The 27,545-nt window shown below is 37.5% G+C and overlaps 1 protein-coding gene across 8 annotated transcripts in view; it reads left to right on the top strand.

The window, feature by feature from the left end:
• wdr27 (WD repeat domain 27) overlaps positions 1-27,545 on the top strand; it is a 48,623-nt gene that overhangs the window by 13,097 nt on the left and 7,981 nt on the right. For 4 of the 8 annotated variants that reach the window (XM_023261811.3, XM_023261810.3, XM_023261809.3 and 1 more), the window contains exons 16-23: positions 447-536; positions 1,410-1,531; positions 4,973-5,106; positions 6,863-6,960; positions 8,761-8,882; positions 11,270-11,367; positions 16,560-16,662; positions 23,092-23,190. In XM_023261811.3, coding sequence (XP_023117579.2) covers positions 447-536; positions 1,410-1,531; positions 4,973-5,106; positions 6,863-6,960; positions 8,761-8,882; positions 11,270-11,367; positions 16,560-16,662; positions 23,092-23,190 — 866 coding nt within the window. Of the gene's footprint in view, positions 1-446; positions 537-1,409; positions 1,532-4,972; positions 5,107-6,862; positions 6,961-8,760; positions 8,883-11,269; positions 11,368-13,277; positions 13,382-16,559; positions 16,663-23,091; positions 23,191-27,545 lie in introns of those variants that run through there. The other 4 variants (XR_008604360.1, XM_055018567.1, XM_055018568.1 and 1 more) reach the window with 4 other exon arrangements.

Genomic DNA, 27,545 nt, shown 5'->3' with positions numbered 1-27,545 from the left:
AGTAGAGTTAGAGTATTGTTTAACTTTTAGTTTTAATTAAGTTTATTAGGTACAGCTGGATTATCTTATGCTATATAATATGGCGTAAACATAATTCACATCTCCATGACAGTGTGGACGGTGACTGAATACTGTAGAAAAAAGGAATCATAAAAGTCGACTTCACAGTGAAACAGTTGCATTAGATTATTTATTAGATTCTGTTTCTAATAAAGTGAACTCTGGCTTTATATTACATCCAGTTTTGACCACCATCCTCTCCTGGATGGGTCACAATACCACTGCTGCTGTTACAGAATTATATTTAAGGACGACTGTTCCTGTTTCAGACAAAACACTTCACTGTTATGTTTAGAAACCGCTTGCTCGTCTTTGGTAGTAATAAATCAGCTGCTGAGAGAAAAAAATTTTAATAAAAAAATTCTGTGTTTCCTTGTCCCTCCCAGGTGACGGAAAACAAATCCTGTGTGGTCTTGGCGACAGCTCAGTGTTACTGTATAAGTCCTGCCTTACTGGCAATCCAACTGTCTACTTAGGTTTGTGAAATGGACATGAGCATCCATGCCTTGTAACCCTCTGTGCTTCACTTTTGCCCTTGAATACATCAGTGCTTTTATCAGTGTTGCATTTGAGTGTTTTCTTTTATGCAAAGAATGATTCATTCTGTTCGTAACATTTGAAGTACAGTTTTATGATTGACTCCTTGCAATATATGCTCACATTTTCAAGTTACCCAAGGTTAAGACTTCATCTGTGATGTTTTCAAGAGATAAGGAGGACGTGCATAATAAGAATTTCATCCCCAACTTGGATTTAGCTCTAGCATATTTGAGCTATTTTGATAAATTTCAATTTACTTTGAAATGGATCCATGGCTTAAGATGAAAGATTTAAGGCAAATACAAATTCGCTTACTCAGCTATCACTGTCAAAACTGTAGATAAAGGGTTCTGTTTTTATCAGAAAACTCTGGTTTGATTATATTCCAATGCAAGACTTTGTTGCCTGTCATACAATAAAAACAAGGTAAAAGAAAGGTGAAAGGGGTATATTCTCTTGTGAAACCCTCTAGTTTTGAACTAACATAGTTTCACACTAATCTAAGTATCTCTGAGAGAAGTTGCTCTGTCTATGTGCTTCTAGTCAGTAAAGTAAACACTGACAGGCAAAGAAAGGAGACCCATGGATGTCAAGCATCTGTTTCGCACTTGATAGCTTGTGTGCAGCTCGAACGTAGCCTCCACAAGGGGGCAGCAGAGATAAAAGGACAGAAATTGAGATGACGTGTAGGTCAGCATGAGCCTCTTTTATTCAGTCTGCCTGCCTCTCTGAACAGGACCATAAAAGTAAATGTTGCTGCTACACACTTTACTTTCAGGTTAAACTTAAACACCTCTTGTTGTATGTAGGGCACGACAAGCCAGTGAGCGGTGTGAGCTGGAGCCTCAGCAGACAGTGGTGGTTGAGTGCGTCAGAAGACCTGTCACTACGAATCTGGACGCACTGCTGCTCGGAACCTGCAATTATCATGGTATTTTCCCTATGAATTTTCACATACTTGTACTTGTGTTTTTTTTGAAGTATTACTTTCAGACCCAAATCTTACACATCACCACTACATGCCCGATCTTAATCCCTAATGAAACCTTATCATCCTAAGTCCAAGTCCTAACCATAAAAAAACTGAAATGACCAAGACCAGTCAGGGTGACCTCATACAACAAAAATGTCCTCATTGTGAAAGTCTGTAACTTATATTGGTTTAGAGGTAAGACAGAATAACTACAGACACTCCTACTGATGTTTTCAAACACAGCTATGACTGCTAGAGAGATTTTGTCGCGCTGTTTTTCTGTCATTCAGTTGTGATTGGTACTGTATCCACAGTGTTTCCCTTTATGTTCTCACCTGATGTTCTTCAGAGTCTAATGTCTCAAATTTGGATTCTGTGATAAAGTGGCATATTGCGTCAAAAAAATGTATTGTGCATTGAGAGTAATACAAAAGGTGACCTATATTATTAATGCAGTTAAGAGATGCTAGAGTTATATTGGAGACGGAAAATGATGGTGTCATTGTTTATTAACTTTTCAGCAATGTATTATACAAACTAGTCTGCAGCTTACCATGTAGACACACCGTTTGACTGAGCATCACAACAACCATAGGGAAAAATTTGGGGATCAAAATGGACATTTAAAAAAGAAGATTGTATTCAACATTACAAAGGTAACTTTGTGCGAAACACTAAATGTAAAATGCATCTGAAAAGAGCTTTTCCTATTGACCAAACTGTCAAAAATGAATACTGTTTAAGAAGGTTATCCCTCACATTGCAATTTCATTGGCAACCCAGATTTTTCCTTTTCAGCTGTGAAATGTGCTCTGCTACATGTGCTGCAGACATCACTGAAAGCATCGTGCACTCTGCTGGACAAACTGTGTGATGACACAGTATCTAAATTATTGTCTTTTTCTATGTTATTGTCTTTTTTTCTTATTGGTGGATGTTGGATAACAAATACAACAACAGGAGTCAGCAAGCCCAAGTCCAATATTCCTTAAATGTCAAATAATTCAAAATTCAAAAGTCTCTCTTCTCGAACCTTTGGCATGGAGGATACCAAATTTCTGGAGAGATGGTCTTCAGAGACTATTTTTTACAGCTGGGTTTTGCTTGTTGTGTTGCACAAGCTTTTTTTTTTTTTTTTTTTTTTACAATACCCCAGAGGTTTCATGGTTTTTACTATTCATTCCAGTGCATTTTGGATTGTTATCGTGCTGAAATATTCCTCTTCTGCCAAGCTCCTACAGACTGGGAGTCATCTTGTCAGCCAGGATTGTGGTATATGCATAGCATGTACAGTGTCATGTATAAACATCATCTTCCCAACACCTTTTGCACTCATATAGCCACATGCCGTCACACTCCCACTTCAGTGCTTCACTTCCCAGAGTATGTATTCACTGTGGTTGTCCCAGCAAGGTTTATGCCAAACACGTTGAACCCCATCTGACCTGAACAAATTTATCTAGGTCTCATATGACCAAAGAATGTGCTCCCAACATTCAAGTTTAATCTTGCAGTTTAGTGTTAAAAGAGCAAACAAGGGTTGTTTTATTTCTAGACACTCTTCATGGTGGTTGATGTGATCCAAAATCCTTCACATTGTCTAAGCTATGACAAAACCTCAAATTTCCATTATTAACCCCCTGTGCCAAATCTCAACTAATGCAAATTGGTTTTTCAGGGGTAGATTGTGGAGTACAACACTATCTATGGCTTGATTGTCAGAAAACAGTACTGCAGCTCTGGCTAGCAGTACTACGGTTCATTCTATACCAAGATTCACAAGTCATCTATAATCATGCTCATGCAATTAGGCAATTGGAAATCACAGGTATACTCAGTTTTGTTTTTTGGATCACAGGTGTATTCACTTTTGGTGCATTAAGTTAATACCTTTTGGCCTGTGTTTTAAATATAATCTGTTTTTAATTGTTCATAAGAGGAAATACTCTACTTGTCCATTTCTACATCATGCAATAATTGAGAGAAGCAGTTTGAATTAATTTGACTTTTAAGTAATTTTGCACTATAGTGTTGCTATTTGTGTTTAATACTGTATCATTCTAATGATCAAATTTGTTTTTCTGTAATTTATTAGAAACTCAATCATAGCGCTCCTTTACAATAGTGTTTACCAAGGGGAATGTCTGTAATGCTCAAAATGTATATTTGACACATTTATATAAAACTCAATTTAAAAGCTTAATTTGGCTTTTTCTTTTCTACTATGAGTTGCCTCATAGAATTCAAAAAGAGAAGGTCAAATTAATTTTATGATGAAATGGTGTGTATTTTGGCTCATGAATAGCAGCTTTCTCTGTCAAAGCATCTGCTAGAGCATCCAAAACTATGATCATATGCAGAGCCTCCTTACTTCATTGGGTATCAGATTTAATGGGACAGTCAGAAGTGCGACTTCTTTCCCATGCCAAGTGAAAACAAAGGTCTGTCCTCAAAACCAAGGGGCTCACCATTGCTGATGCTAACCACCCCTGCCTTGCTTCACTCAGTGAGATTGTTTAGAGCTTGGCTGGCTTAGACTACATGGAGTTCTGGTGAAACAACTTGGAAACAAATTGAAGTCTTTTCAGGGACAAGAGCTATACCGGGGTGAGCCAGAATTACAAATAGCTTTGCACTATTATCCTTGAAATCTTTAAAGAAATAACCTCAAAGGAACACATAATATTCCTAAAATTTCAGTCAAAATGAGTTTTTACATGTTATATTTTTGGATGATTGGTAAATTTCTAAACCTGGATAGAGAAAAATATGTGACTCAACGTCCTATCTCTGTGCTTCTGTTACTTTAATAGATTCTGACAATGCTATGTGATGTTTAAGGAGAATAAAGTGTTCCTGATGAGGATGCCTTTTCCTAGGTCAACACCCTCCTTTTATGACAGATTTTCTTAAGTCCCTTTTTCTGCTTGATGTGAAAAACTTCTTGATGAACAATGGCGATGAAAAACTAAAACTTGTCTTCAGTGACCACCCACAAATTAACTGCTCTGTGTTTTGCTGGGATAACACTACTAATACTAGCTCTTCATCTGCAGATTATCTTTTCATACTTGAGGAATTTGCATGTATCATATTGAGATTAAAAAGAAAAAAACTATATAGAAACATCAAAGTACAGCTGTGACTTTGTTACTTTAGGCAGAGGAATGCTCAAGGATGTTACAATCAAACTCTTTGCTTGCAACAATAATATTGCAAGTTATTTTAAAACAGTGTAAGAAAAGTAAAAGACATTGGTCAAATCCATTATTATATATTTGTCTCATTAATTTAAATCAGGTAATATTTTTATTTTAGTCACGTGTTTTTGTACATCACACATGCTCTAATCTTTTAAAGATATTAGCTTAATGTTTGTCTCTGTCATCTCTTTTTTAGGGCAACACCATGTTCTCCAAACCCATTAAAGGTGCTCAGTTTTATTATCTTGACAAATTTCTACTTCTGGCTTCTGGACCCATTCTATACTTGTACTTGTATAATGTGGACAACACACGTGATGACATAAAAAGGTAATTACAGTTGATTATTCCTGTATATAGACTGACATGCAAACAGGCATGTGTGCTTAATTGTGAGGCATAAACCAGCTGTTGGTTTTGTGTTGATTTTACTTCTTATGTACTTTAATATAAAGATCCATTGTGCTCCAGAATTTAAGGAACCCAATAGAGTTTGGGCTGACATTTCTCTTTTGGTGTCAAGCTGAATCTCAGTTTTTCACACAATTAAAGACCCGGGTCACAGCTGAGTAGTCAGGTAAAACTGTTTTTTAGTATAACAAAGGGGATTCAACAATAACCATTACTGGCAAGGCTTCAGATCATACATTAGCTATGCTATCAGAACTCAAAATATGCTCTTAGGATGTACAAACATTGTGAATGCGAACATATTGTCAAGGCTCCATGATTGTCTTATTGGCTTCTAAAATATAATATTGACAAATTGGGGTTAAGTGCCTTTCTCAAGAACACATTACCCTTACTTGCAGACTAGACAGGTCATTTTTTAAACATACAAACCAGTGTTCTGCCACTACTCACCTTAAGTCGCACAGCAACTTTTATAACTACCTATGAAAATATAACATTGCAATTTAGATCGAAACAGGAATATAGATTGAGCTGTTTTAAAATGTATGTAATCTATTCAGGAGCAGCATAGATTGTATATAAGTAGTAAGTATAGTCTATGGGGAGCAGGCTTTGTTAGTTAAGCTAGCTTTGGTACTGATTTGATGGGGGCCTGGCTTTATTTAGCCGCTGCCGCAGACACTGCTGACACTCAATACCACCCAAACTGCTTGACTGTGTACTGTTAACTGTCAGGGCTTGTTATGGAGGAAGGGAAAATTACAATAAAGGGCCTCCATACCCTCTTTCAGCAGTCATGTACTGTACTTGCTTATTCATGTTTTTCCTCTACTTATTTATGTGATGCATTTTGTGAATGGAAACACATGAACTGTCATTAGTCCGTAAAAACTAAATCAGTTTTAAAGGGTAGTGCCTCTTACTGATTTCTTCCATAAAGCCGTATAGCCCAGACAGGTGAAGCATGGGTCTTTATGTTAAAGTTTAGTTCATATACTTACCTAAACTGGTTTTTAAAATGATCGAACTAATAGGGTTCAATGCAGTATGGAAATGTATGAATTAGATGTTAGTAATTCCCATGTCTGGTCAGTATAGAAAAATGTTTGTATTTCCAGACTCAAAACTGATCATACAAGCAGAGTATTTTAGATGACGTGATGCAGGTAGCCAAAATGTATACCGCTGTGTGAGAGAGCACACAGAGTAAACCTGAAAGCAAGGCAAGAAGTGTGACTGAATGCACATTCCTACAGAGCTGCTTCTAGACCTGTACAAAGGGAACTATAATGTTAAATTATTTATTCAATATGTTATGGGAAAATAATATGTATAGGTAGGTGGGGATAAGATGTTGCTCCTGCTTGTTGGTCACTATTTTAGCATTACAGCCTGAATAAAATACTGCACATTGCACTTTTTTTTTAAACTTGATTTGCATGAGCCACAGTATCTCAAGTTACAATCTTCTGTCAGTTACTTGACAGCATGATCGCATATACAGCCAGAATGTAACAGTAAGAGTTTCAACATGTTTATTTACATAATTAATATCTTGCCATTAATATTTCAAAAATATCTACAGAGAAGTTTAAGATCTAAGTCTGGAAAACTACAGCATTTTGGAATGAAACCTGTCTAGAAACCCTGAACTAACAATTTTTCTTCTTAGATGTCAGCAACGGAGTGTGGTGAGACAGACAGGATGCTTTACAACAACATCAGCAACACACATCACAGCCTTGTCTGCAATCAATGATTTCTTCTCTTGTATCCTTCTTGTTGTTATTGTTCTTACTGCAGGAAGTATTATAGTTTACACTGCACACATGCTGACAAAGTGAACCTATCCCTTCAGTAGTTTTACTCAGAGCATCTGGTTGGACGACTTCCATGTCAACCACAGCAATCAGCCTGTGCTTCATAAAGACTTCACATGTTGCTTTAGGGCTTCCACTGCTGATTTTACCTGTAAATCATTTAGGTGTCTTTAATTTTTTAGGAATGTCTGCATTCCAACCCCTTGTTAGGGTTTACGGTGCATTTACTTTCCAATAAATCCACAGAACTGAGTTGCATTGGAATGAGGGAGATCCTGTCAGGGACATTTTTGCATCACTGTGCTTTGTATAGTCTAAAGTGAAAAGACATATACAGTAATAATACAAAAATATTTATTTGAAGTCTGGATTTTCTGAATAAAGGTAGAATCAATTTGCTAATCATTAAAATCAATGATGCTATGGACATAATGCAAAAGGAAACTTGTTCACCTGTGTAAATTATTCTATTTTTATTTAACATGGCAGCAAACTAAATAAAGAGACAATATGTTGAGAATAATTTGTGATATTTATATAATGTTTATATCTAATATTTCATTTTTATATAATTCGCAAAATGCTTCCTTTATTTACAGCCAGGTACTGTGAAAACCTGAGCTTTACAGGTGGGATGTGCGATTCCAATCCAACACACTTTAGGTCAAATACAGCAAATATCCCCTCACAGCCCACTAGCTGCCTGTTCTATGTGTAAGCTGAAAAAAATCCACTGTTTGTACACAGCCCTGGCTCTGTAAGTAAGAAGCAAACAAAGTGGCTCAGACAACAATACTCCAGCGTATCCCTACACAAGCTTGGCCATGTTTGTGCTCATGCACAAGACAGGGAAAGGGAGGGGGAGAGGAAATAGAGGGAAAGAGAGCAGCAGTGATAAATCTGGTGTGTGCTAACTATCTAAATATGCTAACTAGCTAAATATACACAGTCTTTTTTGACATAATTGCAGATTCCACCTTTAAAAACCTTTTTAGAAAGGTAAAGGCAACAGTTTGAAAATCTGCAGGCAACTCCTGACCTTTAAAATCTGCTTAATTTTGTATCACAACATGAATAGAAGCTGTTTACAAGAAGACAAAATAATGTATTTAGCTATTTATTCAGCTCAGCACCATAGACTATACAAAATGCGCATGGCCTCCATGTCTGAAAAGCAAACCAGAGCGGAAATGGCTTAAACCTGCATTCTTTCCAACTGCCAGCAGGAGGTTGCAAACCAAAGTATGATTACATAAAAGTCTATATGACAAAATTACCCTACTTTTCCCTTGATTTATTTCCTCGGTAAACGTTTCCCTTAGGGGTTTATGGTCTCTATCAATTCAATATGATGTTCACTTCATAAATTATGATCCCATTTAGAATAAAATAGATAATCAACTAGGGTCTTTTTTATGGTGGGACCACCTTGTGTTTTACAGACTAGCATTGTATCAGCATGCAAATTCTCAGTCAGATCCACACCTTGCTTTACAAGCACAATGTGATGGCCAAATGGCAAACTCAAGGCTTACTACACAAACCAATGGATGAAGTCATGGCGGCTACATCCATAGTTTAGACGCAGTAAATCGTGGCAGCAGCACTTAACACTGACCCATCAAGAATGAGAGAAAGTTATTGATCAATACCACATACTGTATGTTATTTTGCTTAGGAATGCTGGCCCCAGAAATATCGGTACTTGAAGAAAACATGTCAGAAGCTCTCTTAACAGATATTGTTTCAGACATTGTCCTGGTGTGTGGCTCAGATCGGTCCATTCAAGTATTTGACATGAACAAAGGTACAGTTGCCTCAGAGCTGCCTGATGCCCACAGCAGAGCCATCCACTGCATCACACAGAACAAGGTAAGGCCATTTAAATGTTCCTGTGATGAAACAAGACTGGAAAAAAAATGTTTTATTTAATAATAGTATATAACTAATCATTTTAAAATTGTGTCTTTTATTTAGTAGTTGTGGTCTTTAGGGCAGCATTTGATGTTTCGGATTATGTTTCTGATTGTATAAAATCAAAACCTTTATGTTAATTTAATGGATACTGGAAAACTACCTAGAAGGCAGTGTCCCACGGCAGAGGAACAGTTTTCAGTAGTCTTTAGGAAAACTGGAAACCTCTGAAGAAGCTTTATATTGTGAGTGACTGTTAGAATGGAAAACTGTTTCATTCTACATTTGTTTCATGGTTTCTTCCTTTCAATCTTAAAACATTTGCCTTAAACCTTGTACACTAGTATCCTGAAGTTGTTTTCTTTCAAATTACTTGTATTTACTGTAGACAAACTGTAGTTTTCTTTAAAGGGGCATATGCAAGTTGCTTATGTTTCTGAGTTTTTGTCAGATCTGCTTCGTGGAATGTTTCTCATTTTCAGCTTGACTTAAACCTTTGATAACCTCCAACCTTTGCAAATGTATAGAGGCAGAAACATCTCATCACTCCATACGCAGACTGAGTGACATTTAGACCTAACCCACACAGCAAAGAATTTGCTTGGCTTGGCATCAATTGGTAGTGTGAGCCCCGTCTTCCATCTTACTCTTGAAGGGTCTACTATTTGGCAGATTCTATAATGTTACGTAAGACATCTACGAACATTTCGCTAGTTACATAAGGCACAGCTCGTCTTTGAGGGAATAAAAGTGTTAGTTTGTGGTGTGAATGAAAAAGGTCATGGTTATCCGAAAGTTTCCATGACAGGCAGACAGGACGTGCCATCAGCAGTATCATTCATTTTGAATGTAAGTCCCTGGTGCATCAGGATTAAGGCTGCCATACGGGATGGCAGCAGAAGATTCCATGCTGGATGATGGCCTTGGAGTAATGCTGTTCCATGATGCAGTTTGGGTTTATGTGGCCTTACTCCCCCATCACTGTCTTGGACCAATGTGGACCCAATTTGCTGGTGTCTAACAAATAGACAGCTTGGGCCTGTATCCACATCCATTATAGTGCTATGAAGACTATTGCATCACTCAAAATGGAGCTATAAAAATCATACATTCAAGTCCGTGTTTCTGCATACAATTTACATTTCTGCCATTACATTTTACATTGAAAAAAAGCATCTGGTTTCTCTACATATATTAACTATTGCCAATTTTGTAATAGCAATAAAACCATTATTTTTCATCATAAAGCTGATGGAAATGATGACCCATCCTGCAGATGCTTATGTAAGTTGATAGAATACAGAAAAATGTGTATTTGTGTGTGAGGGCGGCTTGTACTCTGTGACCCTTGGGTATTGAGTTTAGTCACTTCTGCATGTTGACCTTTACATACTTGACACTCGGGCCAGCCTGGATTAGCTGGATACACCGCAGCTAGTGGCATGGATTAGATGCGTTACCCCATTCCACTGAGATTCACTCTTCTACACAGCTGTCTATATTCCTTCAGACCACGGTTGCCTGTTCTTTGTCACGCCAGCTATTGTGTGCTATACATTTTGAAAAGCCTGTGGTGTGTTGTTTCAGCTTGGCTATTGCGTCAATGTGAAGTTCTCCGCCTGGGTGCCCGAGGGCTTTTGGGTGCTGTAGGGTTTGTGCCTGCAGATCAGAGGGATTCCCCGAAGTCTGGCGACTACACATATAACATCACTCTTCCCTGTTGCTTTCTCATCCCGAAGTGGACCAAACATCAGGAACTGCAGCACGAGAAGCAGCTTTTCCCACTTCAAATTTCCATCGTCTCCTTTGCAAACTTCACCTGGAACTCATCAGAGCAGAGGACTTCTCGGAAAATGGAACTGGAAATGCCCTCTCAGACTCCCGTTCTCACACTCTTAATGGAAATCTAAACAAAAAACACCCTCACCGCTGCTCTCTCTCTCTAACTTGCTTTATTTTTCTGTCTCTCTCAGTCACGTTTGACTACATTATCCGATAACTTAATTTCAAAGGCAAATATGGAATTTATGTATAGATGCGCAGTGGAAACTTTACCAGGGGCCTACCTGAGTGTGGAACATAAAGGATGGACACAAAGAGAAACTAACAACAAATCTTCTATTCCTGTTTCTTTCCTGCCATGTGTTGATGCTCTTTTTAAGGTCATCCCCTGCCGTTAAGTTCAATAAATGCTAAATCTGGAATAATAATATGAAAGTTATTTGCCAGCACAGGATACACAGCAACAGCATTTCCCAGCACTGGACAATAAGAGCAGCTGATTTACAACCATTTTCAGTCAAGTATGTGCTGACTAAGCAGTTTTTATTGTGTATATTTTAAAGGGATCCGCGTTCAGTACACAGGCTCCGGATTCCTACAACCTCTTCCTCACAAGTGCAGTCACAGATGGTGTGAAGATCTGGGACCTCCGCACACTTAGGTTTGTATTAATACAATATGTTTCATGTGATTGTTTTATCAAATCGCTTTTAGTATGAAAATCAAGAAAGAAAGGTGCTATTGTGGCATTTATGGATTTATTCACATTTACTTAAAGCTGGACTTTATGGCTTAGATTTTTTTGTCCATGTCAGAAGAAACGTCATTTTCAAACCCCTGAGTGCAGAATTGATGACATTAGAGTACTGCCTGGCAGCTTGACACTATGATGACAAAACAAGAAAACATTGATACCTTATACATTTACCTTTTATGACGACACTTTGGACTTTGACTTAAGTTGATATCCAGAAGAACTGCCATAAATTCCTTCTTAATTGTTCAAAAAAAATGCTTTGCTCTGAGTTTATCATTTGTAACACCTAAATTCAACCTCTATAACAGGCCACTTTACCTCTATTGAGGCCTCCTCTGCTATAGGGTGGCTTTATTTTTTGAGGAAAACGATCCAATATTACGTATCTGTGAGTGCCAAAAGTATGTGAGCCAGCAGGATTAGCTGTTAATTTAAGAGTAAACTTAGAATCAGGTTTTTTCAATCAATAACGTGACAGTCATGTATGATAGATCCCTGTTTCATTTAAAGGGATCTATCAAAGTTTGATCTTCACAGCACATGTTTGTTGAAATGGATCATAGCACGAACAAAGGAGATTTCTGTAGACCCCATAAAAAGAGTTGTTGATACTCGTAACACTGGAGAAGGTTACAAAAAGAACCTCTGAAGACTGTAGACTCCACCAATGCAGTCAGACAGACTGTGTACAGATGGAGGGAATTCAAGACCATTACCTTCCCCAGAAGTGGATGACCAACAAAGATTTCTCTTGGAACAAGGCATGTAACCTAAAGTAGTCGGCAAAATCACAAACAAGCCCGAGGCAACTTCTAAGCTCTTTAATAAACTCATGTTTATGCTCAAGAGTCCACAATCAATAGAACATTGAACAACAGTGGTGTGATTGGCATAGTTGCAAGGAGAAAGCTAAAGCACTCCAAAAAGAACATTCCTGCCCAAATGCAATTTGCTAAATATCATGAGGACAAGTCAGAAGGCAATCAGAAAAAAAATGTTTTGTGTACAGATAAAACCAAAATAGAATGTTTTAAATGAGAAATATTATGTTTGGAGAAAGGAAAACTCTGCCTCCGAGTCTAAGAACCTTATCCCATCTGTGACTCATGGCGGTGGTATCATGGGCTGGACCTGTTTTTCTGCATCTGTGTCAGGACAGCTCATAGTCATTCATGGAACAATGAGTTTTGAAATATACCAGTGAATTCTAAAATAAAATGTCAGGACATCTGTCCATGAACTGAACCTCAAAGTAGGTGATGCAAGCACACAGACACCTTAAGCACACAAGTCATTCTTCAGAGAAGAGTTAAAGAAGAATTAAGGTAATGTTTTGGAATGGCTGAGTTAAAATCTTGACCTTCATCCAAATGTTGTGAAAGGACCTGAAGTGTGGAGTTCATGTGAGGAAACCCACCGACATCCCAGAGTTGAAGCTGTAGAGTACAGAAAAATGGGAAAAAATTCCTCTCAGCCGCTGTGCAGGACAGATCAAAAGTTCCCAGAAATGTTTAGTTACATTTAACAGATACTAATAGCAAAGGTTAAAGAATACTTACCACAGTCAGATCCGCAATTTTGGCTCACATGTACACAAATGATCAAGTAAAATCATTTGTGTATTTTCTGTGAAAATCTGATGATAAGGAAGCATATTTATAATAATTCTAAAGGGTTCGCAAACTTTCAATCATCTCTGTACCTACAGGTGAAAAATATCCATTTACAACCGTTACTTTTTAAAATTTGCCTGATATTTTTGAGAGTGAAAAATGACTTTATACTCAAATTACATCAACATTTTTCTCACACAGACATTCCTCGGCTGATGAGTGAGTTGGAAATTGGTCAGTTTCCAAAGCAGGAAGCTTTTATTTGGATCTGAGAAGCAGAAATCCATATAAGGCTGATAATTCAAGTAGGTCCTTTTAGACCTCAGAATGTTCTTTTTGGCCCGGTAGAAGGCATTATTGGGTATTTCATTCTTTCATGTCTGAGACCGCCTCCATGTTTAACTCCCTATCCCATGCAGATTCCATCAAAACCTTATTGCCCGCTGATAAATATTTGTGCCTCGTTTCCAGGTCAACTTCTGGTTCTGAGAGCTGATATTAGGCTCAGCAGATGCAGTTCCCTTGAGGTGAAACATATGGATGTATGAAAAGAATACGTAGAGCTTTTTGCATTTTTGTCAGCGCTTCGAGTTTCATTTTCCGAGTAGCTAGTAATCTTGGTGAAATGAGTTACAGCACTCCTAAGTGGGTGTATTTCTTTTTATGTGAGTTTTGGAACAAATGACAGAAAAAACGATTCTAGGTTTTACGTTCATCAGTATTTCCTCATGGTATATTAAGTATATAAGCAGTAAAGACTGGAGTGCATCCCAGGAAACATATTGCTGTTACATTTTTTAAAATATGATTTTTATTATTACTATTATTTGATCATGACAAACAAAATTCCATTTTTCTTACTTTGTTATACTGATGTTAGAAGTTAACTGTAGAGAGAAGATAGAGTTTTTGCTAAACTAACCCTTTAAATGTTGAGTGAACTTCCGAGAAATATTGAGATACATGAAGATAATGTTGTTAATGGACATAACAGTTGTAAGGATATTAAATCAGGCAGAAAGAAACTTGATGCAAATGGAACATTATGCTTTTTCAGTAATACATAGATGCATGTAAATTTGGTTGTCAAGCCAAGATCAAGATTAATCTGTAAATCAGTGAGATCTAACAAATCGAACTGATTAAATAAGCATCCATGTTTGTTTCACAGCAATATTTTGGTCAGATTGTTGCAAAATCTGTCATGACGAGTTATTTTATGACCACTGTTGTCAATAAACACTGGTGAGGATCCCTGCCATTGCACGGGACAGTTAATAGACTAGTGTTATTCACTCAGCTCCATTGACAGAATCACTAGACTGGTTTGAAGTTTATTTTTTCAAAGCTCACACCTTCCCACTTGTATTTTGAAATGATGTGTTTAAGCGCACAGCATTCCGGTTTAGACGTCTACACACTAGCATTTAGCATGGTTTTAATATCAGACCCACTCAGATGTTGATTCTAACGATAGAGAACAGATGGTGACCTGTTTCTCTTTAGTTCTGTGAGGTATTCCACCTAAATCGGATAAACTTTCCATCATTTGATAAATGAATGCGGGGCAATACATTCTGTGAAAGAAAATACATACATAATGTATTTATATTAAACTATATCAAATACTGCAGGAGACAAGTAAGCTTTCACCTGATATACCGTGATTCAGTTAAATATGCTGAAATATACTGGCAGGAAGCAATGTGCTATGATTAGCCTGCTGATTACCTTGATGGCTGACACTGAATACCCAGGTGCATTCAGTATAGGCTCCCACTCAAGAGGATCAGACCCTCCACTGCAGTCTGCGTTAGTCATCAGCAACATGCCGGTTTGTCATCACTCGCTAAACACAGAGAATGTATGTGTGTGAAACTGATGCCAGCATCTTCTCCTCTTTAGTCAAAACATTAGATCCACATTCTGACCTAGAAAACCAGAAGAGTGTTTGCTCTGACCTGTTAAAGTACTTTTTTTAATTAATGTGATAGTGACATATTGTGTCAGCTCTGTTGTAGATGTGAATTTTCAGATGTATGGTGCCTTAGAAACAGGGTACTTCCTATTGTGCTGTGCATTTAAATGAGAAATGAGATCCATATTTTATGTCAGAAATGATTTCAAACATATTTTCAAAATCTATTTTTTTGTTTGTAAATACAGACCGTCTCCACAGTCCAATCTTTGGGCTGTCGCAGCCTGCATTTGTCCCATCTGATTGTCTACACTGTCAATCATACCCTGTTTTCTTTTGTGAGCTTCTACTTTCACTGTTTACAAATGCTGATAATCTCTAAGTAAGTCTTAATACCGTGTAAAGACACCTAATAGAGTATTCTTTTTTTGTTTGCGTGTTTATTGCTTTTCAGTCAGGTGGCTGTTTTTTCAGCTGGTATTCACTTGCAGCAAGATTTTATGCCTTGCTCTTTTGAAGGGTGTTTCAATATCATAGTCAGCTTATGATGGAAAAATGACAGAAACCCAACACATAATAAAGTAATATTACTGAATACAATCCAATCAAAAAATAAATAAATACTGAAAAAAAGAAAAAATGCTGTAAAACTGAATCAGCACTTCTCTAGCACAGTCTTAATAAGAATTTAATGTTCTAAGCTCCAGTTACTGCTTAGCTTTTGCATGAACTTGCATTTTATTATTATAGTGTGTGCCCTTGTATCCACCTCATGTAGGTTTCAAGAACTCACTGGTACCGGGTAGATCAAGTTTCTTCGTGGTCACCAGTGAATATGACCTACTTTTACTCCAGCTTAATGGCATTAGCATGTGAATGTCAAAGACATGCTCTCACCAGATTTTGTCAAAGTACTGGCCTGCCAACATTGCCAGCCCATATAGAGACCCGAGCTTAGTGAGCTGTTAGTGGTATTGTAAAGACATTACATGCTGTTGCAAAACCAAATGAAACAACTCAAAAGTTGCATGAGGGGGCCATTCATCATTTACTGCGCTCTCTTTCCTGTGTTTTGCTTGAGTCATGCTCAACTCCTTTTGCTCGGTTGGTTCAAATGTTAGTAGAATGCAAAACCTGCAGAGTGGCCTTCTCCTTCTGTTCTGTAAACTGGTGCCTTGCACCTTCAATTGATCATTTCCACATAAAAATGGCTGCACTCATGAGAAACACCATTAATTCCATAGACATGTCGCTTCTCAAGCAGATCTGTAAAATGTTTTATCAAACATTTCCCTTTCTATCTCAGTCTTACTTGGCAGAGCTCAGGATGAATTAATTTCGACTGGACTAAACATCATTTTATATAAACTACACATATTATGCAGACTTAACCAACCATTGCAATGAGACAAGTATACATGAGACACATATGTTGATCTAATCCGACAGGACTTAGCAAAGCTATTGAGATTGTATTATGACATGCAATTTGCATCACCAGTCAAACATTGAGACTGTCTTTCACATCAGGTTGGTTCTCATTACTGTGTACATCTCCTCTCCAGGTGTGTACGCCGCTATGAGAATCATGTAAACCGCTGCCATCCTTGCTCTTCAGCCTTCTCACCATGTGGCCGATTCATAGCATCGGGCTCTGAGGATAACTGTGTAAGTTGTGATACTCTGCATTTCCTCTTACAGTGTGTGCATTTTTGTTGTCTGTCAACACTTTAATAGTGTCTCAGATAGTCAGTTTTTGTAAGCACAATTTCATAAGGTTATTATGATAATATTATTTTTATTTGTGTTGAATGTAATGAGCTGAGAAAGCAGAAAGGGAGGCTGTCCATTGAAACGGTACTGCATGATATATACACTACCAGTCAAAAGTTTAGACGCACCTTCTCATTTAATGATTTTTCTTTATTTTCATGACTATTTACATTGTAGATTCTCACTGAAGACATCAAAACTATGAATGAGCACATATGGAATTATGTAGGAAACAAAAAAATATGAAATAAGTCAAAACATGTTTTATATTTTAGATTCTTCAAAATAGCCACTTTTTGCTTTGATCACTGCTTTGCACACTCTTGGCATTCTCTCGATGAGCTTCATGAGGTAGTCACCTGAAATGGTTTTCCAACGGTCTTGAAGAGGTTCCCAGAGATGCTGAGCACTTGTTGGCCCTTTTGTCTTCAGAACTCTAGAACTCTATGTGGCATTTATCCGGGCTCTAATCTGAGGTGCTGTTAACTTGCAATTTCTGGGGCTGGTGACTCGGATGAACTTGTCCTCAGCAGCAGAAGTGACTCTTGGTCTTCCTTTCCTGGGGTGGTCCTCATGTGACCCAGTTTCATCATAGCGTTTGATGGTTTTTGCGACTGCACTTGGGGATACATTCAAAGTTTTTGCAGTTTTCCAGACTGACTGACCTTCAGTTCTTAAAGTAATTATGGACTGTCTTTTCTATTTACTTAGCTGATTGGTTCTTGCCATAATATGGATTGTAACAGTTGTCAAATAAAGCTGTCAACTGTGTACTAACCTGCACAACAGAATTGATGGTCCCAACCCCATTAAGAAGTCAAGAAATTCCACAAATGAACCTTGATAAGGCACACCTGTGAAGTGAAAACCATTTCAGGTGACTAACTCATTAAGCTCATTGAGACAATGCCAAGAGTGTGCAAAGCAGTATTCAAAGCAAAGGTAGGCTATTTTTAAGAATCTAAAATATAAAACATATTTTGACTTATTTCACACTTTTTTGTTTACTACATGATTCCATATGTGTTCATTCATAGTTTTGATGCCTTCAGTGAGAATCTACAATGCATATAGTCAGGAAAACAAAGAAAAAACAATAAATGAGAAAATCTGTCCAAACTTTTGACTGGTAGTGTATGTATACAATATGTACAGTATTAACGGTTGATAATCAAGTGCACAGAAGGGATTAAAAACATAATTAAAGAACAACTTTGAAGTTTTGTAATGCAACCCAAGTTTTGAACATCCAGCCTGTTTCTTGAATTGTTTTTGCTAAAAATGCACAAAAATATTGTTAATTTTTTAATTTAGTCTACGTTGGCTAAACGGAACTGTTTCAACACACCTGCTGGCTTTATGGAGATATTCATGGAACCCACTAATGTGGTCTTTGAGCACACTGTTCAAAAACAGTGCTCTCAGTTCTGAAGTATTTTTTCCCCAAAGGCAAGAAATATGTATGTATGGTTGTAGAGATGTATGTACATGATCATACATGTTGTGCACATGCAGGAATGCCTGTGGCAAAGTATTTTAGAAGGACCTATCATGTGGTCACCAACAAAATCTAAAACTGAGAACAGCTGAGCGTGCAGGAATGACTATGCCATTATCAGAAACTACATTGACAAGAAACACAAGTCAGCCTGTGTTCTCAAATTTATAGGTTTGGAAAGCCAATTAAAGGGAAGGTGATATCATCAGGCAGATACTGACAAGGGAGACACACTGAATACACACCATAAACACTGTAAAACATAATGATTTGCATCAAGTTCTCGATCTGAATCCAATTTTATCGACGGAATGACACGTCTTCTAGTTTCTTTCCTATAGTTAACTCCTCTCCTCCTTTCATAGACGGGGAGAGTCTATGAAAAATTTCCTCCCCTACTATTAGGATTATATAATAGAACTTCAGCTATGATGTTTAAATTTTAAATTGCCTGAATTGGGCCTACATCATGTTTTCATCTCATGGGTGCTTTTAAACTTGTAAATATACTTCCCTGTTATGGGTGTTGTATATTGTTGTATTCAAATTGTGTACCTGATGAATTGTAGAACTGTAAATACTTGTGTCACATGATCTGTGGCTGCTGACTTGCTGGAATGAACATCTTGAAGTATAGCGACCTTGAGGAGGCTGCAATGTACACCATGTTGTTTGTTCATTCTGTGTTTGGTTTTATGAATTCAGAGCAGTGAGAGGCACAAAGTTGCAAAAATTTATGGTTGAATGATTCCACAAGATTGCTTCCAAATCCACTGACCACATAATACCCCTGCTCATTCAGCTCCACTGGCTCACTGTGACCTACAGGATTGACTTTTTCGTCTTCACATTCAAAGCCTTGCATGATCTCACCCCCTTTTATCCCCCAGATCTCTTCCATATCTACTCACCTCCCTACTCCATTTGATTCTTCTCCTCTCAGATATTCTTTCGGTTCCAGACTTTAAACTTACCAGCAGAGATGCCAGTGCTTTCTCTTGTGTGGCTCCCTAGGGTTGGAATTCTCTGCACTCTTATATCCAGCTACTGACCTCCATCACACAAGTTAAAACTGTGACTTACTTGACCTAGTAAAGGTGAAAAACAGCAGGAAAACAGCAGTGTATCTTTATCAGTTTTACCTTCATTTAACATAAGGACTGTTTGTGCTTGACTCGGAGATTATTTCTTGGATTCAAGCCTTTTTCCAAAGAAGTCAAATTCAACAGTCATGTTGAAGCACAACTGTTTAATTGCTTTTCCAGACTGTGCCTTATGCTTGCTTTCAAGACGTTTTCAGAAGACAGCCTCCCTTTTCCTTATCCATCTCTCTTTCTTCTGGTGTACGTGCTTGTTGAAAGCAGTGGAATAATATATGCATGCTGCTGGTTATTATTAATTACGGGGACTCAGCACGGCACGGACATTTGAGAGCATCTCTGTCGAGGTCGGACATTTCCAGCATTTCTTGGAAATTGGGAGAGTATATGGTAGTGAGCTACATCGTATTTATTTGTAGCTACCCTGAGACTTCTATAAGCCAGACACATTTGTACTTGTCTTAATATATCAAAAAGCAATCATGGAAAAAAAGAAGCTGAATACTCTAAAAAAGACTCCCTAGATCATATTACAGATTTTCCAAAAAACATAGGCCAAAAGTAATCTAAGTGGAATATAATTTCAGTGTGCTTGATGTTAACCTGTTATATATACAATGCAGTTAAAATATGTAGTATTTCCTCTCACCTTATTTCCCCTTCTTATCGGCTGACATTGAATTCATGATTTAGAAGAGAACAGCTTTGTTTTTTAAATTTGTTAATCAAGTCATATGTCTGGTGATTCTGTTTTCTATTCCCCCTGCTCTCTATTTCAGTTACTGTTGATATAAACTGACACATCTGTGGATCCATGTGATGTTTAAGTATTCCTAAAAGAACTTTTTTCTTCCAAGTACCAAATTCCCTTTTAGGCACCACACACTTCATGCACCTTGGACAGGAGTCACTCTACTCATAGACCTCTTGACAGAACTCGGTTGAAGCTGTTTTTTTTTTCTTTTTTCTGGGAAACATAATGCAAAACAGCTGCAGGAATCTGATGCGTCGTCATCTGGTAACAAACATCCCCACATCTGTTTTTATCTGTGCTCATGGCACAGAAGCAAACAAATTTGTCTGAAAACTTACTGATTATATATAGAGAAAAATGTGCTAACAAGCTGATAACACAGCCACGTATCTGTTCTTAGATTTCAATGTAAGTGTTAATGAAGAGGTCTACACAAGCATGAAGCAGAAGTGTTTTTAACCAACCAATGTCAAGTGTGAAATCCACACCTACTTAACTCCTGCAAGGATGACAAAAAAGGCTTTAACTACCTAAGACAAAAATATAAAAGTAATATAAATGCAAGGGTTCATTTGGATTAGTGATCAGTATCAATGTCTGCTTAATTTTGTTGTGCTTGCTATTGTGTTTGCTATCTGTGTGACATGCATTGGTATGAGCATTACAGCTGTTTTTTAATGTGTATGTTTAGGTGTTTTAAACTTTTTTTTTAAACAAATTTTAGTATTTAAAAAAGACAAGCTGAAAATCTGTATCCAGCATTCCTCGATGCAAAACACCGTTTAATGATACTTTAGCACACACAGTTATTCAAAAACATCAGAAAACTGCCATCTTTAGATTATTTTTATTTAAAAACATACAGTTTCATCACACCATTGAGCTTATCTCTAGAGTCATTTAAGTTTAGTACAGCAGTTGGGAAAAAAATAATTCTGGCACAGATAATGCATGATTTATTTGTCTGATATCGACCAGAGCCAAGTCTCACTGTCTAGCCAATCTCTGAAAATAGTTAAAAACCCCTGATGGTCATCAAGATAAGTTTAATCGGGGTGATGATATTTACAGTATGTATAAGTATTATTAACATGTTTAGACTGAATACTTCTTTTTTAATACCAAACAATCAGTACTAGCCGAATGTATGCTAACTGTATGTGTATGAAAAGCTCCTTTGTAGCCAGTATGTGTGCTAGATCTCCAGTCAAGATAAGCATAAAGTTTTCCTTGAAACTTGAAATGATTCCTAAAGCAAATCTTAATCTGTTTGTGTGTGCTTGCGTCTTTCCATCAACCGTAAATGCAGTTGTACTGCAGCTCTTAAGTGTTTCTTTTTCAATCCGAATTCCCTTGTGCACCGTCTGTTATCATCAACCAGCCTTTATATAGATGCATCGTGTCTTACATCTTTACATCACTGCATAGCTCAGGGTTCCCACTCATCCTGGAAAATCCAATAAACCTACAATTTCTAGACCCCTTATTTTAGCCATGGAAAATTCTGAGAAAGAATAGAATGTCTTGAAAACCGCTGACATATTCTGGAAAATAATTTTGACATTCTTGTCTTTTGCTGTGAGCAAGCTGTGAGATCTTTACAACAGATGGCAGCTGAGATTATGTTTAGGGAGCAGGAGGAGTTAGAACAGCAGGGTCACAGTTTACTCCCTGAAGCACTCAAAAAGTTGTGGGATTTTGAACACATCCTGAATAGTGTCAGGTTGGTGAAGGCAGCATGCAGTTTCTTGAATACAAAATAATAAAGCCAGATAAAATCACTACTGAAATGTAGTCAGACAATCCAGAAATATAAGTGACCTGATCTCTTAAATGCTATTATTGCATATTATATTAATTAAATTTAACCATGGTAATAACTGAAGAGATGTTACCAATAGTGGCCGGTACGAGCCATCCAACAGTAGCTGTACTTAACCATAAATCACTTTTTATCACATGTGGGTAACAGTTAGAGCAACACATAACATACATGAGTAGATTTGCCAAATGCATAAGACAGTTTCTGGAACTCTTCTGTCTTAACTTACTGTATAAAATGGAAGAGAAAAAGAACATGGAAATGAATGATATCTGCTCTTAGACTACAGTTTGTCCATCAGAGAGCACTGATGTGTTAACTTTTTGGCTGTAAAATAGCCCATGTAGTGAGTACCTTGGTCAGCATATCTTGATAATCCCATTTACAGGATGATGAAATGTTAATCTTCTCCACTGAGACCAGACCGTGTCTGTTATTGAAAAACAGCTTGCCACCAGTTTTGAAGGTTGCAGTGCTTTGAATGGTTGTAGGATTTGTGGTGTTTCATTTCTGTTGAATCAGATTTGCATCAGATTTGGTAGCGTGACTCATTAGTATAATGATTTTAATTAGGTTGAAGTAAAAATGTCTATTGTTTCTGGAGTTTTTCGAATCTCACTGTGGCTTGGTGATGAGAACAAGGAGACTTATTATATTTCAGGATTTTCCCCACAGAGCTTTGCTGGAGGTGGTTCGTTCTGGCCCCACAGTTGTGGTGTCGTTACTGGCTGAATTTGTGGATGATTAAATGTTTACTGGGACTAAACATTCAAGCCAGTTTCAATGTGTGCAAGTTGGTTTTCATAACAATTTAGAGACATTGTTCGTTTAAAATCCTTCTCTGCTCAAAATGTGTTTTTGTTATTTGAAATGTTGATTATGCGCAGGTTACTCTGCTTATGTAAATCTGAGGTTGGTAGATATGTGCGTAGTCATGGTTTTTGACCTCACAATCAAGTCTGGAATCCATTCAAGGTCCCAAATGCAAGATACACAAATGATGCGATGTGATGTCTGTCTAGGTCGTGATTCCCATCGGTCATACCAGACTTACGTCACAGAAAATGTCTTGCAAAATTTTTTTGGGAAAAGAGTGGGAACACTAATAATTACATTTCATGCTTTTGTTCCTGTATCTCATTCATTTCAGGCCTACGTGTATGACATCCGTAGCAGCACCTACCTCCACAAACTTCCAAAACACTCAGACACAGTGCTCAGTGTAGCTTTCCACCCTGCCAAACCAGAGGTAAGAATCTTTCTTTACACTCTGCCTTTATGATTGTTCTTTTCTTTTGTTACCACTCTAACATGCCTTTAATGCCCCATCTCACACAGCTAAACAGTCCTATAACCTAAATCAGTCAAATGTCTCTAGCACTTTATAAGCTACTGAGCAGAGTTTTAATCTAGCAGATTTTTACTTTCACATCCTGACAACCGCAGTCAATGTAAAAGCACAGGCTGCTTTTGCTTTCCAGATATTAACCTGTGTTATCTCTGCACAAACACCCCAGGGTTTACTCTCCTCTGCGCTCCTGATTGTGCATGTACTCCAACTCAGGGCTGCTTAATGAAGCATACAAATAACTGACTCTTTAAATAGTCATCTTTTCTTTGTTTTTTTGTTGCATCCTAAACAACCTCCTGACATTTTGTTACAAATAATTGTTCATCTGAAACATGTGAAACAGGTATGAATGACAAATGTTAAAAAAACAAAGATGAGATGTGACATTCTAATGTACTATGTGAAATACACATCATCTCCAAATTAAGTACACAGGATACAATGTAAACACCTCAAGCATCCTGTGATAAATAGCAGATGAAAATTGTCATAAAGATTATACTGATGTGATTCAAATGTTTATACTGCCTGGTTCAGAAATTAACAACCTTGATAATAATGGCATGCAGTTAGTTGGTTGAACACATCTGCACCATCTCTTTTTGCTCTGCACTCTAAGTATTTGTAGAGAAGGTATGATATCCTCAGGCTGAAGTTACATAGCATAGTTTACTGAGATCATTCCAAGGTTAAGGGTGTGCTTGTGAATAACATATATTTGTTTCACTATAGGTATCATACACACCGCATAGGATGTTGAAATTACTAACCAATTATTCTCTATAAAAATTTTACCACCCTAGAATTTCAGCGTGTATAAACCCAATAAAAATGCTGCTTGAATTCAAACACCACCGAAACAATAAGCCTTTTTCTAGCGGTTAGCATCCTGGAACATTAGCATTTTCATTTAAAATGAATATCCCACAATCGGTCTGAGGGTGTAACCAGCGGTGGCCAGTTTATAGTCCAATCAGATAATGAGTACCGCTCTTCTGTGCCGTAACCCTGTGGGATCAAGTGGCTTTGCTTGGTCTACTGTGCTGATCCAATTGTATGACTGTCTGACTGCAGGGTTGTGACTGGCTGCACAGTCCCACATGTAACATAATGTGTACAGGTTTGTGCTTATTCAGTTACAGAGTTGCTTCCTGCCTTTTCTGTTGACTCCTTATCAAATTCTTGCTGTACTATTTTGTTAGATTTTGTCTAAAGGGATGCTATAGAGAGAAAATTCAATATTTATGGTGTTGTGTGAGTGTCAGATGTCAACAATGCTTTGTGGGCTTCAGTTTTTAGCTGTGATCTCTTTATTTCATACTGTCTCCATAATTTTGTTTTCTACTATCAGTCTAAACTGGCAGACATCCATATAAAGCAAGGGAGTGTAGGGAGTCTCTCCTAAGAAAACCAGAAAATACTTTGCCTTGAATTGCTGTTACAGGAAATTTTGAAAGTTTGCAGTGCTACTTTATACCAGGATCCTTTCAATGTCTCTTATAAAACTCTAGAGCATTTTTGGAGAGAAATAATTCCCCTTACAAATGTTTTTAGTGTTTTAATGGATTTCCTTTGGAACTGTTCAAAGAAAGTGGAATTGCAAAAGAAACATTTTAAAATATAATATCAACTGCCTCATGAGACTTGTTGACGGTCTTTTCGACTCCAGGCACATGTTTTAAATCTGCATGTCCATCTGTGTACCTCCATTCAGTTCAACAATGCAGCACAATGATACATTCAGATTTCAGAGTTTGAAAGTGGAAAGTCTGGTCCATGGCCATTAACTGGCTGAATTACCGTGATCTGCAGAGTTTGAAGACACACTTCATCAGTCAGAGCATGCTTGCTCCACATCAGTATTCTGCACATTATGTTTTATTTGATGGGACATGCGGTCAAAGTAGAAACTCAAAAATATTAAGGAATATTGGCACAATAGACTGAGCCTTTATTGTATTTGAATAGATTAGTGAAAATGTAAATGATAGATTAGAATACAAATGTGAACATGTACTATAGTAGTATTACAGTAATACCATAACTTATCATTTCCACATGGAATTTTGGGCTTAATGCTGGATTTTTTCACTCTAAGTAGTTTATTTTACAAAAAAGAAAAAAGATTTATATACTTTCTTTACTATATGTATCATGTATCAGACTGGACTTGTTTTTATCATGCCATCATCTCTTCTTGGCCTGTGCTAGTTCCAATTCTCCGATTTGTGTCACTGGCCTTCTGAGAATACAAAAACCTGGAAGGAGAAGTAGTAAAATGCACAAATGCATGACAAAAGTTGGAGGGCTCGCTAAATAAAGAAGCACGGCAAGTCTTCCCACCATGAAAGTCGACATGGCCACGTGGGACTGTCTTGGTTCAAACAAGGTGAAAAGCTGGTATAAGAGTTGCTGTATCTTTATGCTGACACGCACTGGAGCTGTGGCATCTAAATATTTAGTTAAGTACCAGATCTGTTCTTTGTGGATGAGGTTAGTCATTTTTGCCTGTTTTGTTAAATTTTGGTAGAGTTCAGTGTACTGAATTGCAGTTTCCTATTACGCATGTCCTGTGTTGGCACATCATCTTCTGCAGTGTTTGTCAAGCAATTATGTCTGTTCAGTTACCACACAGCTGGGGACATCCATGTGCATTCTTCATAGATCTCTTCAGAGTGGTTTAACAAAACCAGTCAGGGGAGGCAGTTTTCTCAGTTGTCATTGGAGATGAATCTCTTGACATGCAAGCTCAGTAAATGTTATGATTCCATCCATAGCACTTTTATGACCGTTCTTGGCCCACTTACTAGCATTTTCCAAAATTTTGTCACAGGCTTTTTATTGGTAGATGCCGTTTGCTGACTTGTTAGGCAGATGGTTCGTTTTAAGCCTTAAGAACTATGCTCATATAAATATATGAGAAGCATATTAAATATTGCTGAAAGAGTACAACTTCCCCTCTATACATACTTTGAGAGCTACAGAAAGCTGCAGTTCCTGTTGCTTAGGGAGTTTCTGTTCAACTTGATTCAATTCATCTGACTGGGATTGATACATGCAAATCTTTCTTCATTTTTTTCCCCTCTTTCTCTGGCCACAAAGGAGAGGCATAAAAAATGATGAGAAGTTCAAAAATCCCTGGGAAATGACTGGTCTGTCTTGAAGTTAACTGAGACCACGGCCATGTGATACAGTGGTAACATTGTTGTATTTCCTGAGCCTGTGCTTTCTCCTATGAAAAATGTTGGCAAAAAGTGTTCTCAACCTGTGCTCACCTTGCTGTTTAGCTAAATTTGAGGTCCACATGTTGTACATATTTACTGCTGTGAGAACCTTCTGATGCAAGACGCAGACAGATAATGCAATGCATATTTTCCACTCATTTTTCACTCATGTTTTCCACCCTAATACTTAAAAAGACCATCAGCAGGCGGATCTACCTCTGGGGTTCATTCCCTCAGGTTTATTCCTGTACTTTAGTCTGTAATGAGAGGTCCCAGCTTTTATTGTCACTTCACTTTGTTTTCTTGTAAAACATTGCAGGATTTCACATGGCATGCCTCTGTACAGTTTTGCAAGTTTCACTGTGTTGGACTTAAATGTTCTACCATAAAAGTTGACTTGCAAATTTGTCCAGAAGTATTTTCACACTTGTAACAGTGTGAGTGTTACTGCCTGTGTTAGTTGGACATTGACTGAGATTGCAGTTGAAATAAGCAACTGAAACTGTTTTTAGTGCCTGAAAACCAACCACGTGTACTGTATCCGTAGGTAGTTCCCCCAAGGATTCTTCAATTTAAGACCTTTGGGATAATAAGTAAAAGCAAAAAAGAATGTTGTAGCCAGGGGCAAAACAACAGTGACTTAGAGAAACAGGTTACTAGGTCAGTCCAAAGAAACAGACTTCATGACGCTTTCCTCTATTTGGGTTATTCAGATCTCTGTCCTGTCTCATCCCAAGCTGCTGATAGGTCCAATTACATCGTTCCACATCAGCAGTGGCAATGTCCTCATAGTATTTGCCAGATCTTGCATATTTGTGAAGATGAGTTCTTTTGAAGGTCAGAAGATCATCCTCCTGATTACCTTTATTTTATTTAATATTCAAAACCTGCCTCTATCTTCATTCTCTTAATGCTCATGTTTAATGTCTTGTTTGTTAATGTGTCGCCAAATTTAACTAATTCTTCTTCAAGGCCAGCTTTTTTATGTAAGAAACTAAATTTTAATGACATTTTTATGGCTAAACAAAG

Source organism: Amphiprion ocellaris, chromosome 16 (genome assembly GCF_022539595.1).
Source record: "Amphiprion ocellaris isolate individual 3 ecotype Okinawa chromosome 16, ASM2253959v1, whole genome shotgun sequence".
Taxonomy (NCBI): domain Eukaryota; kingdom Metazoa; phylum Chordata; class Actinopteri; family Pomacentridae; genus Amphiprion; species Amphiprion ocellaris.
Note: the sequence above shows the minus strand (reverse complement) of the source record. Positions and strands in the feature narration are given on the sequence as shown.